General features: G+C 40.9%; 1 protein-coding gene across 4 annotated transcripts in view; it reads right to left on the reverse strand.

Moving 5' to 3' along the window:
- Window positions 1-10,388: 10,388 nt before the first annotated feature.
- The window catches only part of LOC105470094 (anoctamin 6), a 218,630-nt gene continuing 213,209 nt past the window's right edge, over window positions 10,389-15,809 (reverse strand). For all 4 annotated transcript variants that reach the window (XM_011721844.2, XM_011721846.3, XM_011721843.3 and 1 more), the window contains one exon: window positions 10,389-12,958. In XM_011721844.2, the coding sequence (XP_011720146.2) occupies window positions 12,752-12,958 (207 nt within the window). In that variant the 3' untranslated portion in view covers window positions 10,389-12,751. The remainder of the gene's footprint in view (window positions 12,959-15,809) is intronic.

Consider the following 15,809-nt stretch of genomic DNA (forward strand, 5'->3'; position numbering starts at 1 on the left):
CTGGTAGTCATTCTTCAAGAATCTGTCTTTGTCTTTTGATAGCTTGATTATAATGTGTCTCAGTGTTGTTTTCTTTGGTTTTATTCTACTTGGAGCTTGTTCAGCTTCTTGTATATCTATGTATTTCCTCAAATTTGGGAAGTTTTTGGCCATTATTTCTTCAAATAAACTCCCTACCTCATTCTTTCTATTCTCCTGAGATTCCTTTAATGTATATTTTGGTTGGCTTGATGGTAGCCCATAGTCCCTTAGGCTCCATTCACTTTCTTCTTTTTTCTTTTGCTACTCAGGCTTCATAATTTCCAATAACCTGTCTTCAGGTTTGCTGATTCTTTCTTCTTCCTGTTTTTATTTGCTGATGAACCCTTCTAATATATTTTCTCAATTCAGTGTTTGTCTTGCAGCTCCAGAATTTGTTTGGTTATTTAAAAAATTTCTATTTGAATTTATTTGTGACAGTTGTTTTAAAGTCGTTGTCTAGCAAGTCCAAAGCCTGTATTTCTTCAGGGTTGGTTTTGGAAATTTCTTTTCCTTTGAATGAGCCATATTTCTGTTTCTCTGTATGACTTGTGCTTTTGCTTTTGTTGAAAATTAGACATTTGAAAAACGGCCATCTTTCCTAGTCTTTGCTGACTGCCTCTGTGAGGGAGATGGTATACCTTCTCATAAGGCCAGTGTGAAGGCCTAAGTTCTCAGATCTTTCGTCAGCGAGCATATTCTCTGGGTCTGTTTGCATGCTTGCCTCCCACCCCAACTTCATTCTCCTGTATATACAGCTGCTTTTAACTGTCTTAATTTCCTTAAAAATCTCATCCCTGCTTCTTCTCAGGGCCGGGAACTCTTGCATTATTCTTTCTGCAATCTCTTATCTCCAGATGTTTCATGAGTCACAAGTCTCCCTGCAGTCTTCACATGCCATGGTACCCACCACTGCCATCAATGTCTTCCAACCTGGTATCCAAATGATGCTGAAATTTCTGTCTGAACTCTGGGTTAGATTATACAGAAATCATTTCCATGGTCAGCCCACAGAGAGGTCAGAATATTTCAAACAAGTTTCACAATTTTCCTTTCATCCTGCAAGAGGGAACCAGAAAATGGGCCACTTCTTCCCAACAATGCCATGCCAGAGAGAGGGTAGGGCCACGTTGAGCTAAAATGCCACAATATTACTGCCATTTTGAGTATGGCTTTTTTTTTCTTTTTTCTTTTTTTTTTTTTTGATTGGGCATTTACTTGTTTGCTGCAGATCTTCGGTCTCCAGGGCTCCTATAAAGCTATTTTAGTCATTAGTTGTTTATTATATATTTCCTTGGAAGAATGAGAGTCTGGCCATGTGCAGTGGCTCACGCCTGCAATACTAGCACTTTGCGAGGCCAAGCCAGGCAGATCATCTGAGGTCAGGAGTTTGAGACCAGCCTGGCCAACATGGTGAAACCCTGTCTCTACTAAAAATACAAAAAAAAAAAAAAAAAAAAAAAAATAGCCCGGCATGGTGGCACATGCCTGTAATCCCAGCTACTCAGGAGGCTGAGGGAGGAGAATTGCTTGAACCTGGGAGGTGGAGGTTCAGTGAGCTGAGATCGTGCCATTGCACTTCAGCCTGGGTGACAGAGTAAGACTCTGTCTCAAAAAGTAAGTAAGTAAGTAAGTAAATAAATAAATAAATGCCTGGGACTTCCTATCCTATCATCTTGCCGATGTCCTCAGGAAACATATTCTTAAGCACACACGAAATCTTTACAAAAACAGATTATATGGCAGTTCAAAACTCAAGCCTCAATAAATGTCAAAAAATCAGTGTTACAGTATACAGAAACTTTTCTTGCTTTAATGCATTTAAGGTTAGACTTGATAATATAAGGACTGTCCTACAAAATTCAAATCACACAACAAAGCAACTATTAGGTAAAAAAGAAATTAGGCTCAATTAAATTACCTTTAAAAAATTAAAATGGCATGAAGACATTGCATATTGAAAAGCAAAAGAAGGAAAATTCTAAAATACTTTTAATAATAGCAACAACAAAAAACTCTACATATAAAAGCTTGTAGGTTGCAGCTAAATGAGGATTTAGAGGAAAATTAATGGTCTTAAATGCCAACATTGGAAAATTAATGAGCCAAACAATACTACCTATCTTGAGCACATAAAACAATGCTGGCCACATAATAGACACACAAATATTTGTTGAATGAATTATTGAATAAATCTAACTTAAGAAATTCGATAAAGGAAAACATGGAGTTGGCCCCAAAGAAAGTAGAAGGAAAAAGAAAGTAACAGAAAATAAAAAAGATATTATTGAAATATAAAATATATAATGGAGTCAGTAAAGTCAGAAGTTAGTTGTTCCAAAAATCTAATTTCATAGATAAACTTATAACACATATAGCAGTCAACTGGGAGGCAGAGATTGCAGTGAGCCAAGATCATGCCACTGTGCCCCAGCCTGGGCAACAGAACAAGATACTGTCACACACAAAAAAAAAAAAAAAAAAAAAAAAAGCAATTAAATCATATCTTGAATACTCTGGTAATTATTGTCTTCAGGTAAGCTGAATGAAAATGAGAGTCAGTATTTATCTTTTGAGAATTTGTTTAAAGGACCAAATTCAAATGCCCTCATGTCCAGATAGACTCCCTTTTACCATTCTCCCATGGACAAGGAGTAACAGGGCATCAATATGATAGCCTTGTTTGAATTGCCTCCTGCTTAGGTTTGTCTCCAATTGGACAGACCAGATGGGAATTAGTCCATGAGAACCACACCGCAGATGAGTTTGGGAGTTTGTTCAATGTAGTGTTTTGATATGGGGATTGAGAAATTCAGAGTCCCAGATCCATTTCATTGGCCTTTTGCATTGGCCTCTGTGTGACCTGTGATTAAGCACTGGCATCAGCCCACTCTAGTAGGCTATTTAACTGCATCCTGGACTGTGACTCACTTCAGTGGTGGGCTGGCGGCTGGAGAAGTAGCAGCATCTATACTCAAGACACACTGGTGATGCTTCCTCACAGTCCTCACAGCTCACCATCAGGACTTCTGACTACTCAGCCATTGTTCCAAACCAAGTTTACCCATCTTGATTTGGTGTCTTGAGCAATCAACTGTCATTCTTATTTTAACATTATGCTACTTTCCTGGATATGCTTCCTAAATCTTTTGGCTAGAAAATCTATTATCAGGGTAGATGAGGCATTTATTCATTAATTCAACAAGTATTTATTGAACATCTCTCTTCCAGGTGTGCTATAAATACTGAATAAATACACAATGTTCCCTGTTCGAAAGAAATATCTTTAATAGAATTACTCCCTGCATATGGCTTACAGGATCAATATGGGTCATGTTTTTGCAATGGGCCTCTAGATGACACCAGGATTTATAGTTGTAATCACTTTTTGCACACTAGTCACACTACTACAAGTTGAATATCCCTTATTTGATATCCTTGGGACCAGAAGTGTTAAAAATTACAGATTTTTTTGAATTTTGAAATATTTACGTATACATAATGGGATATCTTGGGGATGGGGTCCAGGTCTAAACACAAAATTTGTATTTCACATACAATTGATACACATAGCCTGAAGGTAATTTTATTTTCTTTTGGGGATGCTGAACAAAGTGTGTATATGGTGCCTGCATTTTGACTGTGACCTGCCACATCAAGTCAGATGTGGAATTTTCCATTCATGGCATCACATTGGTGCTCAAAAAGTTTCTGATTTTGGAGCATTTTGGATTTCAGATTTTTGGATTAGGGATGCTCAATCTGTATTGCTGATCACATTTCCTTTTCGGGGACTCCAGGATTTCCAGGAGAAACAGCTTGGGATGAAATATATACATGTGTGTATATATTTTACACACACACACACACACACACACGTGCTGAATGTGGTAGGATACACAAAAGAAACCACAGCAGGCCTTATCACACTATGTAGCCCAGGACGGACAACTGGGAAATGAGGAAGACCGAGAGCTCAGTGGGCATTGGGCAGGATGAGGCAGCTTGCCTGAGCAGAAGCACCAGCACAGATCTTACATCAGAGACAGAGCTTTACTAGAGTTTGGCATTGACCAGAAAATGGATTTCACGTGCATAGAGAGTGGAAAGACTGCATTGGTCTTTTTTGCTACCCTCATGCTGGAAGTTTTACGAGCCAACTTAAATGTAAATGCCATGATTGGCTCTGGCCCAAATTTTTATAAAGCAGTAGTTCTCAGAACTATTTTATACTCTTAAAAAGTTTTGAGGTTGGGTGCCGTGGCTCACACCTGTAATTCTAATACTTTGGGAGGCCAAGGCGGGTGGATTGCCTGAGCTCAGAAGTTTGAGACCAGCCTGGGCAACATGGTAAACCCCGTCTCTACCAAAAATATAAAACATTAGCTAGGTGTGGCGGTGTGTACCTGTAATCCCAGCTACTAGGGAGGCCGAGGCAGGAGAATTGCTAGAACCCGGGAGGCAGAGGTTGCAGTGAGCCGAGATTACGCCACTGCACTCCAGTCTGGGCGACAGAGCGAGACTCCGTCTCTTAAAAAAAAAAAAAGTTTTGAGAGCCCACAAAAACCTTTGTTTGTGTGAATCATACTTATGAATATTTACTGTATTAGAAATGAAAACAGAACGTTAAAAATTAATTTTAAAATAAGAGTAAGTCCATTGCATGTAAAACATAAAATGTAATGAAAAAGAATGTACTTTTCAAAATAATCTAGTGAGAAGAGTGGCATTGTTTTATATTTTTAATGTCTGGCTTAATAGCAAGCAGTTAGATGCTCACACCTGCTCCTGCATTCAGTCTTTGCCCATGTTCCACGTCATGGAGTGTCTGGAAACTCCACTCTATGCTGTTGAGAGAATGATAGTGAAAAAGGCAAATCTTGTCTTTGTGTTATTAGGAAAATAGTTTTGCCTTTGTGGACCTCTTGAAAAGGCCTTAGACCCTCCCAGGGGAATCTAGACCACACTTTGAGAACACTGTTCTAGAATCTCATGGCTGACAAGGTGCTTTCAACATATGTCAACCTTGTCAGTCTTTTCCACACAGGTTTCACTGAAGACAGAGGAAGGTAAAGGTATAACCCTGGGGCCTAGATGAAGCAGCTTACTCTAAGTGTGGAATTTCTTTTCTTTTCTTTTTTTTTTTTTGGACAGAGTTTCACTCTTGTGGTGCAATCTCAGCTCACAGCAACCTCTGCCTCCCAGGTTCAAGCGATTCTCCTGCCTCAGCCGCCCTAGTAGCCGAGATTACAGGTGCCCGCCACTACACGTGGCTAATTTTTTGTAATTTTAGTAGAGACAGGGTTTCATCATTTTGGCCAGGCTGGTCATTAGCTCCTGACCTCAGATGATCCACCAGCCTCAGCCTCCCAAAGTGCTGGGATTACAGATGTGAGCCACGATGCCCAGCCAGAATTTATTTAAAGGTTGTTATTTTATATTAAACATTCATCTGGATTTTGCATGCAATTTCAAAATATATCTGTGTTTGTTTTAATATGACCATTTCTCCTTTAATCATTGAAACACTCACCTCCAAGAGGATTGCTCATGTTGATCCTGTGGTTTCTTATACATCCTGAATCCAGCGTGAGAAGCATAGACATTAGGGACTTCATAATGACGCCAAGTAGTGGAAACTAGCCCCATTGTTATGGATTAGGAAGTTAGAGGCTAGAGAGGTTAAATACCTTTGTGGAAATAAAGATCAGCCAAATGAGAACAAGCAAAGGCTATTCAGAGCTTGCTATCGCAAGGGAGTCAGCTACTGTCACTTGTGTTTTGACAGAGACTCAAAGGCAGGCAGGGGAGTAGGAAGGCTTCAGCTATGCCCCGATTGGTGGCTGCTGGCATGGGGAAGCTATAGGCAGCTAAGCAGAAGTGGGCATTCTATGTTATGGTTAGGGGAGCATATTTGGCTTTCTCTGGTTGGTCCTAGGGTGCAAGCAGGAACCGGAATTAGGGAAGCTGTTATTCATCAATTCCTGGTCATATTGCACCAGTTGTTACAGAGGTGTTTAGCTTCCTGGATGGTCACTAGACATAGCATTCTGACCTCCTACAAGTCTGACTTGCAGTAGGCTGGCTTTCTGGGCTGATTGTAGATAAAGGGGTTAGTTTTCTGGGCAGGTTGCTGCAGGCTGAGGATCGGTGTTCTGTTTTTATATATGCTCTGGCCATTGTCCATTTATATATTCAGTTTCTTAACTTGCTAAAATTTATGAAGCTGGCAAGTGGCAGATCCAGGACTTGAATCAAGGTCCTCTATTTCTAAATCTTATGTCCTTTCCTGTATCACAGGCAGGCTGCCTTGAACCTTGAACCAGGTAAAACAACCATCAATGCTGTCTTTGCCCCAGACCTTGCCTTCATCATTTTTTTTTCTTTTCAGTGAGTTTGTGTTGTACTCTAAATGTACTTGTCCACCCTATTTAAAACATGGCATATTTTTGGTGATGCTAACTATATTCTTAAGATTCTTAGAAGATTAAAACCTTCCGTTTTTACCCCAAAGTTTCCTTTCCTCCTCATCATTTACAATATGCAGGGTAGGTGGGAAAGAAGGGGAGTACATTTGCCCCAGGCTCTGGTTCACAGATGACAAAGATGTGGTTTAGTTTGGGTAGCATGGCCTGGTCAAAGAGTTCCTAAGAAACTGTTTGGAGGACTGACACCAAGATATATGTTTGTAACAGACTGGTCATCCAGGCAGAAACTGGGCTGCACTGAGGGGTGGTTTATGAGCAGGACACTGGTATGCCCTCTTTTTTACTATTAGGTGCAGCAGCTAAAGTGGGGGAATTCATAGTAAGCAATTAGTTGCCCATGACTGGATGTGTTAAGAAAGACAAGCTTTGGAAGACAGTAATATAATATTGTGGAATTATCCAGGCTGACAAACTGCCAAGGGTTGGAGCCCTGAATACAATAGGAAAACCCAGGGAAAAAGCTCTGAAGAGACATCCAGGGATCCATTCCTTTTATAACAGGGAGTGCCATAATCATGTATTAGGAATTACACTGTTCACATTGAACAGGTAATAGAGCTTTAAGAGATGATATGGAAGAATATTGTCTGGGAAAAAAAGTTCTATTCTAGGCTTTCAGTGCATTTTCCAAATCAAAACGAGGAAGGTAATGCAATGATTTAACCTTATGAAGGAGACTGAAGAAGAGGTTTCAAGAACGCATTAACCTGCCTCATTATTAATGAAGGGTGAGTGTGAATGTGATAGTTCTCTCTGGGGTTCCATGAGAGCTCCTGGGGTTGTATTTGCCCCACCATCACCAATAGAAAAGAGCAATTTAAACAATTTCCTGGGAGCTGCTCCTTACGTATGTTTGCTTTTCAGTCTTTTGGGGAGCAATCGAAATGCAATGTTTTTTCTTAGTTATACCCAGAGGTTTTCCACAGAGCCAGAAGTGAGGGCCAAGGAGCCTTCTGTTAATTGTTGGAGTCTCCAGAGAGATTTCCCCCTTTGTTTAATGGACTTTTACTTCCCTGGATTCTTTGCACTGCCTCCCTCCTTCCTCTTCTATTCCAGTCCTGGGAAAAGGGTTGCTGTAAGATTGTGATCTTGAAGCTAGAGCCCTGCAATAGTGAATATTGATTGTCCCAAAGGAACCAAAATATGTGAAGGTAAAATTTGATTTGATTTAAAGACAAAGTAGGGGAGAAAAGGCCCAGCGGTGGGGTCAGTCCGGGAATTTTGTTGCGGCCAGTGCTATCGCTTGTTCCCAGGGCTGTAGCTTGTTCTGTACCACAGAGCAGGGCCTCTTACCTGCAGCTTCCTCTTAGGTGACTGACAGCGATTTATCACTCTGACTCACCTCAAGTGACAATGACAAGAAAGTAATGGCAGGGTATTTTGTAACATAAATGTGCGTATCCACCCTGAACAATATTAGGAATCATGGTCTACTTGCTTGAGTTGGGGTGTGAAGTGGTTCTAATTAGAAGAACTAGGTTTGATTATGGCCAAAAACAGGTGAAATGATGAGAAATGAAGGGTAGGACCGATCTCAGGGGTATCTTCCAGTAGGTAAAGTGACAAAAATCATTCCAGCATTGCAAAGGATCCCACGTGCTGAACTGTTTTCGGGAATGAGGCAAGGGGTTTAAAGGGCCACCTGCCTTATGTGTGTTTTCGGCTGGGAAATGGAAATGCTGTTAAGAGCATTTGTAAAATCTGTTTCATAACCAAAGGAAAACATCTCCCCAAGTGAAATGAAACTGTCACAGCCACAGCCGGTTTTTCTAGGATTTCCCCTTCATTTATGCTTGAATGCTCCATGGAATCCGAAGGCTCAGGGTGGGGTCCATTCTTCTTCTCCCCTCAGGAATGCTGCAAGGCAGCCTCCCTATTGTGAGAACTGCCGCCAAACTCCCTGAATCTTAAGGTGAGGAGGCTCAAAGAGCACATCAGAAAAGAGAGCTTAGGAGAGAAGGCAGATGAGTCCTCACCAGGGACAAAGATCACATTCTTGCCTACAGCATTCCGTTCTGAAGTTCTCCACAGGTTCCCCATTGCTTATCAATGGCAAAACTCATCGTGTTGGGTTCACAGCTTAATTCCCAGTGATCCAATCTACATTTCTCCAGGATTTATCTGTCGTCATGACCAACCTCCCTCCTGACCAACCCCAGTATGATCCAAGGGCAGGAGTTTGCCAAAGTAACGCACTCGAGTATTTGTCCGACTGCCCAGCAAACATCCACTGCCATTGTATTGATCATAATGTGGAAATAAGCAAAGACCATCCACATTAGAAGGAAAGGCTATTTATTCAGAGTATGCTATAGCAAAGGGAGTCATCCACCGTCACTCATGTTTTGACAAAGACTCAAAGGCAGGCAGAAAGAGTGGGAAGGCTTCTGCTACGCCTGATTGGAGGCCGCTGATGTGGGAAGCTGTAGGTAGCTAACTAGAAGCGGATATCCTATGTGATGATTAGCAGGGCATATTTGGCTTTCTCTGGTTGGTCCTAAGGTATGAGCAGGGACCAAAATTAGGGAAGCTGTCAGTTATTCATCAGGTCCTGGTAATATTGGGCCAATTGTTACAGAAGTTATTCTTTAGTTTCCTGGATTGTAACTGGAGAGAGCACTCTGACTTTCTGTTAGTATAATCTACTGCAGGCTGGCTCCCTGGGGTGACTATTGCAGATAGCAGGGGCAGGGTGTAGGTAGAGTTCTGCTTCTACATATGGTCTGGCCATCGTCCATTTACATATTGTCTCAGTAATGAAGGGGTGACAGGGAACACAACCTAAACGGTCCTGGGAAAGGTGTCCTACAGAGAGAAGGCAGCAAGAGAAAGAGGTTTCTAGTTTTGCCAGTTACGTGCTCTGGGTCACTATTGGTCATATAACAACTATTTTAGAAAGGAAATGAATGGAATATGCTACATTTATAAATGCTATGGCAGATATTTTAACACATTTCATTAACCTAGTAGGTGAAACCGAACATTATTCAAAAGTCTGGTAAAAAGTGGTAAAATTTGCTAGATTGACAAAAAGAATAGGATTTGGCTGAGTTTAATAACTACCTTTTCTAACCTGTAACCTTAATACACTGAATATAATTTTTAAAAATCCAAAGCAAATCTCTGAAGTGAAGCCTGTGAAAAACCGACATAAAAGCATACATTTATCTAAGGGATACACAACTGGCCACTAGTAAATAGCAGATATATATTTGTTCTCTTCCTTAAAAACATTAAGACAATATAGAATAGACCATACTATTGTTTGTAAAAATGAATTTATTAAAATGCTCATAATTATAAAAGAATATTAAAATGCACAGAAATGAACATTAATTACAAACTTTACATCTTATGCCACAATGTATGAAAAGCATCATGAATAGTTCTACTTCACTTAAGCTGCTCATACATTTTTACCTCCTCAAACATAATTATGAACATAAAATGGTACAAGAAGTGTTTCAACAAGAGTACATTCTGACCCCCTATTGTGAATTAATGTTTTATGAAATTCAAGACACACATGCAATAAAAAAGGGAAGACTTTGGTGACAGTTTATAAGATGGCCTTGTTTATTTTTAAAATAAAAATGATAGCTTTCCCTTTCTAACGACATACAGCTAAATTATCTGAGGGATGTTTAATGAAAAAATCCCCTGAGTATTTGGCCTAATGTTTCAATATGCTAAAATTCACAGGCAATACAAAAGGATATAAAGCTCAGTTTCTCTAGTGGTTAACACTGGACAGGCTGAGGGCCAGGTTCTCCCTCTTCACAGGTCCACTGCCACACCCATCAATTTCCCCAGGGCTGCTGCCTCTGAAGCCACTTACAGATGCAGCCACCATTGTCGGCAGACACAGCTCCCTGCTTTTCATCATCACTGCAAGTCAGCCCTGGACTCACTAACACTGTGGATGGCATGGGGAAACGACCCTGCATCTCCACTACAACTTTGCTCTTTTGGGCATCTTAACAGTGTCAGATATTACATTTGGTGCTTTTAAATATGTAGAGGGTTTTGTTCCCTCCTGTCCACAGCAGCGCATGTAATCTATGAAGAGGATTTTCTCTGCTGGGGCTATGAAAACAAATGCACATTTCTTTTAAGTTCTATCATACATACAGGAGATAAGGTAAAAACATTTCCTTTTCTATGCTGACATACATGGCGAGTAACTGCCAAATTTAAACACAAGGAGATAGCCACACACTTCAGAGAAGAGGTAATAGAGAGGAAGTGACACCCGCTTCTAGAAGCAGTATCTCAGAAGTGAAGAGAGGAACAGTGGCACTCCCATCTTGGCTGCGAATGAGAAAGAGTTTCCTTCAGTGGGAAGAAATTCATTTCTCCATCTCTGTGTAGTCAGACCTCATGTGGCCTGTTTTGAACTCTGACTACATCATTAACATGATCAAGAGAGACAGTGAAATGGTGTCCCTGATCCATTAAGACAATTCAAAAGCCGAGAATACTGCTTCGATGGATCCTACATAAATACTTAAAAATCATTCATGGCAGGTATTTGAAATCAGGACCTAGAGTTAAGCTGCTTTTTTGTAAAAAGCCTCTAAAATCTGAGTTTCCTGTTGCTGCTAGGATTCTGATAGGTTGGCTCCTCTGGCATTTAACAGCATCCCAGTGAGGCCCATGCAGCATGACCATGATGCAAATCACCTCCCTCTCCTGCACCCAGCACTGACCTGTTACCAGTAGGGGTGAGAGGGCCTGGCTCCCTGTCTTTTCCAGAGTGCCCAGGAGGCCCGACACTTACAAGGCAATAACGTGAAGTAGACTGCTAGGCTGAACAAAAGTGAGGGGGCAAGACGTGCATGGCAGGACAGGAGTGCAGCAGGAAGTAATCTCCAGATAATGGTAGGGTTTGTGACCAAACCATTTTCCTTTATTACTCTTAACTGCCTGATTGACTCTAGAGGAGGCCAAAAAATCAGATCTAATCTAGAGTCTCTTTACTTGATGATGAATAATCTTGGTATATTCCTGTCTCTAGTACAATCGGACAGTTACATCAAATTACTGGGCCCAGAATAACAGGATGGAGGATGCAAGGAAGCCACATTCTTTATGGCAGAGACTTTGGTGTGTTGATCACTTTGGCATATAGAAATAAGCCAAGTCCTACAGACTCCTTGACAAAAGGCACTCCCCACCCAGTGACCACAATGGGGGCACTTGCTGTTTCTGCCCATGCACACAGTCATGCCCCAATGGCTGTGTAGTGAGCCATTCGCAAAGGCAGCTGGTGATGTGTAATACTGCACCTTCTGTATCTAATAAATAAAAGTCAACTGGTAGAAAATTGATGGGCTTATCTTTTCCAGACAATTACGTTGATAAAAATGTAATTTTAATCATGTGATATCACTGTTTTCCAAGAAACTACACATCTTTAGAAAAGATAAATTAATTATGCAGATCAACATGAGTTAAAATGCTGTTTGAATCTGTAACTTTCCCTACTTTTGTCATTTTATTCCCTTGAGATCTGCAAAGCAGTCAACATTGATTAGGCACGGGACCTCCTAGAAGGGCTCCTGGAAGATAAAAAGTGTCACTGTGGATTAGGACAAATACGCTTCAAAACCTTGCTATCTTCATTCCAACGTACTACAAGTATTTTTTTGAGATGGAAAGACATGTTCAAATGAAGACGGAAACTATTTCCTCTGAATAACTGAGGTTTCCTTTCTGGAGGTATTGATAATACACCTAACTATTGTGAATCCTTGAGTCTAGTTAGCTATTTTTAATCACAGGAAAGCTATTAAATCTATAATGATGGTACTGCAAGGAAAAGATGACCCTGGAACAGTTCTAGCAAAGTGAAGAAATAAAACATGGCCTGAAAATAAAGGAGATCATGCGCCTGAGAATAGACAGAAATCAAAGTAATCAAATAGAAAAAAAAGAATCCATTCTACTTTAGAAGGGGTGGTTTTTAAGCACACTAAGGGACTTTTTCTGTAAAATTCCAATTTATCAGAAAAAGGTAACATTTAGGTTTTCCAGGTGATAAGTTTTATGCCCTTCATGATCTAAGTTTTACATTTTCCAGTTTCTGCATCGCTAGCTGAAACTGAAAAATAATACAGGTGGAAATGGCAATAGTTAAGACTCGTATTTGCCAAAGTGATTTAACTTAAACATTCTCATTAGTGATTCCTAATATATTTTGACAGAGCTAAATTCCTTAAAGTGCTTCTCAGAACATAAAGCTCTTATTCTGATTTTGGTCGTAAATTGTTATCTACTGCTTCTATCATCCGTTCAGCTATCACCCCCATATTTTTCGTCATATCTTTGAGGTGATTCTCATGAAGAAGCTTTTGGGTTAGGTATTTTTCTCTCTGGATCTTGCTCTTCGTGCGTTTTGATACATCGGGAATTGCATATGAAATGAAAAATTTCACAGAGTAGATGATGTGCTGGGGGAGAGAAGAAGAAAAATATCACTCACAAAGAAATGGAGGAGAACACCGAGTTCCTTTCATTCTTGCTTCTCATTATGGCAGTTTAACTGGACAAGGCAGTGGACATTTTTACACACACATCCAACCACTAATGCCATCGTGTCTAATCAATAGTGTGGCTCTGTCTAGCAGTTACTGTTACTTTCTACAGATAAATAATACTATGTGATATGTAGAAAAGTATATACACACACATATAATGGTTATAAAGGATAAAGAAAAAATAAATACCCCAAAAAACCACCATTAAACTTAAAAACTAGAATGTTGATAATGCTGTTGTATTTTGTGTCTCTTTTTCTAATGGCCCTGCACTTCTGCTAAAGTCAATGCTATCATATCTGTACAAGTGTATGTGTATCATTCTCATTTATTTTTTAAAAAGTTTGACAAAATATGTATATAGACCCCCAAAATATAGTCTTGCTTGACTTCACCTTTATGATCTGCATGCAGTCTTTTGGAAATTATTTTCTTTTGTTTTGGATCAGGTTCTCACTCTGTCACCCAGGCTGGAGTGCAGTGGCGTGATCATAGCTCACTGAAGCCTCCTACTCCTGGGTTCAAGTGATCCATGTGCATGCCACCATGCCTGGCTACTTTTAACATTTCTTTGTAGAGACAGGGTCCCGCTATGTTGCCCAGGCTGGTCTCAAACTCCTGTCCTCAAGCAATCCTCCCAACTTGGCCTTCCAAAGCACTAGGATTACAGGCTTGGGCCACCACACCAGGCTGCTTTTTGTTCAAAAGTATTGCCTAAAATTCATCAATGTTGGCCGGGCGCGGTGGCTCACGCCTGTAATCCCAGCACTTTGGGAGGCTGAGGAGGGTGGATCACCTGAGGTCGGGAGTTCAAGACCAGCCTGACCAACATGGAGAAACCCCGTCTCTACTAAAAATACAAAAATTAGCCAGGCATGGTGGCGCATGCCTGTAATCCCAGCTACTCGAGAGGCTGAGGCAGGAGAATCGCTTGAACCTGGGAGGCAGAGGTTGCAGTGAGCTGAGATCGCGCCATTGCACTCCAGCCTGGGCAAAAAGAGTGAAACTCCGTCTCAAAAAAAAAAAAAAAAAAGATTTATCAATGTTATTCTATAAAACTTATAAAACTAGTCCATTAATTTTCACTGCTGTGTAATATTCTTCTGTGTGAATATAATTTATTTGTTCCCCTATGAACAGGCATTGAGATTGTTTCCAGTTTTCGTTTTAGGAACAAGGCTGCTGTGAACATTACTGTGCTGGAATCCTAGAGCATTATCTGCAAATTTCTCAAGAGTGTGGACCTAAGAGTGGGACTGCTGAGACTCTGTCATGTGAATGTTCCATTTTATAAGAGGATATCAAAACATTTTCCAAAGCAGGTATACCAACTTACACTCCCACAGCAGTGACAGTTTCAGTTGCTCTACATCCTTGCCAGCACTTGGTATCATCAAACTTTTTTTTTTTCTTTTTTTGAGACAGAGTCTCACTGTCATCCAGGCTTGAATGCAGTGGTGCGATCTTGGCCCACTGCAGCCTCCATCTCCCGGGTTCAAGCGATTCTCCTGCCTCAGCCACCTGAGTAGCTGGGATTACAGGTACCTGCCACCACGCCCAGCTAATTAGCTAATTTTGGGTTTTGCCATGTTGCTCAGGCTGGATCAGACTTTTTTTTTTTTTTTTTAAAACCAACTTAGTGATTATGAAATGGACTTTCCCTTTGGTCTTACTCTGCATTTCCCTGATTACCAATGAGGCTAAATACCTTTTCATTTTTTAATTTATCAATAAAAAATCTCTGACCTAGCAAGGGGAGAGAGATAATATAAGCATAATTAAAAACAAATTATTCATGGTGTTAAAAAGTGATGAGTACTATGAAGAGATTCTTCTGCAGATTAGTCTGGATATGCCTAAGTGAGCAAACACTTTGAGGTGAGGGAACAAGCCCTGCAGATACCAGAAGGAAAGACATTCTAGGCAAAGGGAATAGCTAATGCAGAGCTGGTTTGGAGGAAACCTCCAGAGTGCATTCAAGAAAAGGCAAAGATGGTGCGGAGTAGGTGAGGAGGAGAGAAATGATGTCTGAGGGGCACTGGGGCATGGCTGGATCCATGAGGCCTTGTGTGCCACTGTGAGGACTCTGGCTCTGACTCTGAGTAAGAGAGGAAGACAAGAGCAAGCCCAGCTAGGAGACTCTGGTCCTAATCCAGGCAAAAAAATGACAGTGGCTCTGACCTGGTGGTAGCAGCATAGTCGGTCTGAAGTGCTCACTGATATATTTTCAAAGGAAAAGCCAACCAGATTGGATATAGCGTAAGGGTTCCAAGGACTCTAACCTGAGCAGTATTGAGATGGAGTTGCCATAATCAAGAGGGAAATACTGTGGATGGGAGAGATTTTGGGCTGGGTTGGGAGAACATTTGGAGTGAATGGAGGAAAATATAGGCATGTGGGGCAGTAGATGTGAGACATCTCTGTTAGGCATTCAAGCAGACAGAAAGAAAGAATCCAGGTAGGCCATTGGATTCATGGGTGGAGTTCAGGAGAGGTGTGCTCTGGAAACAACCATTTTAAGGTCCTTTTAGCATACAGATGGTATTTAGAGCCAACAGACTCCAGGAGATCATCAAGAGGCCAAGGAGAGAGAAAAGAAGACAACCAAGGGATGAGTCCCAGGATCACTAAAGAATAAAGTACTGGCATAGAACCTGAGGTGGAATGGCCAGGGACGCAGGAGGAAAGCGTATTTTCCTAGGAGCCCAGTGAGGAGGAGTTTCCAGGGGTAAGTGATGAGGAAAATCTGAAGTCAGATTTTCTG

The sequence above is a fragment of the Macaca nemestrina genome, chromosome 10 (genome assembly GCF_043159975.1).
Source record: "Macaca nemestrina isolate mMacNem1 chromosome 10, mMacNem.hap1, whole genome shotgun sequence".
Classification (NCBI taxonomy): Eukaryota; Metazoa; Chordata; class Mammalia; order Primates; family Cercopithecidae; genus Macaca; species Macaca nemestrina.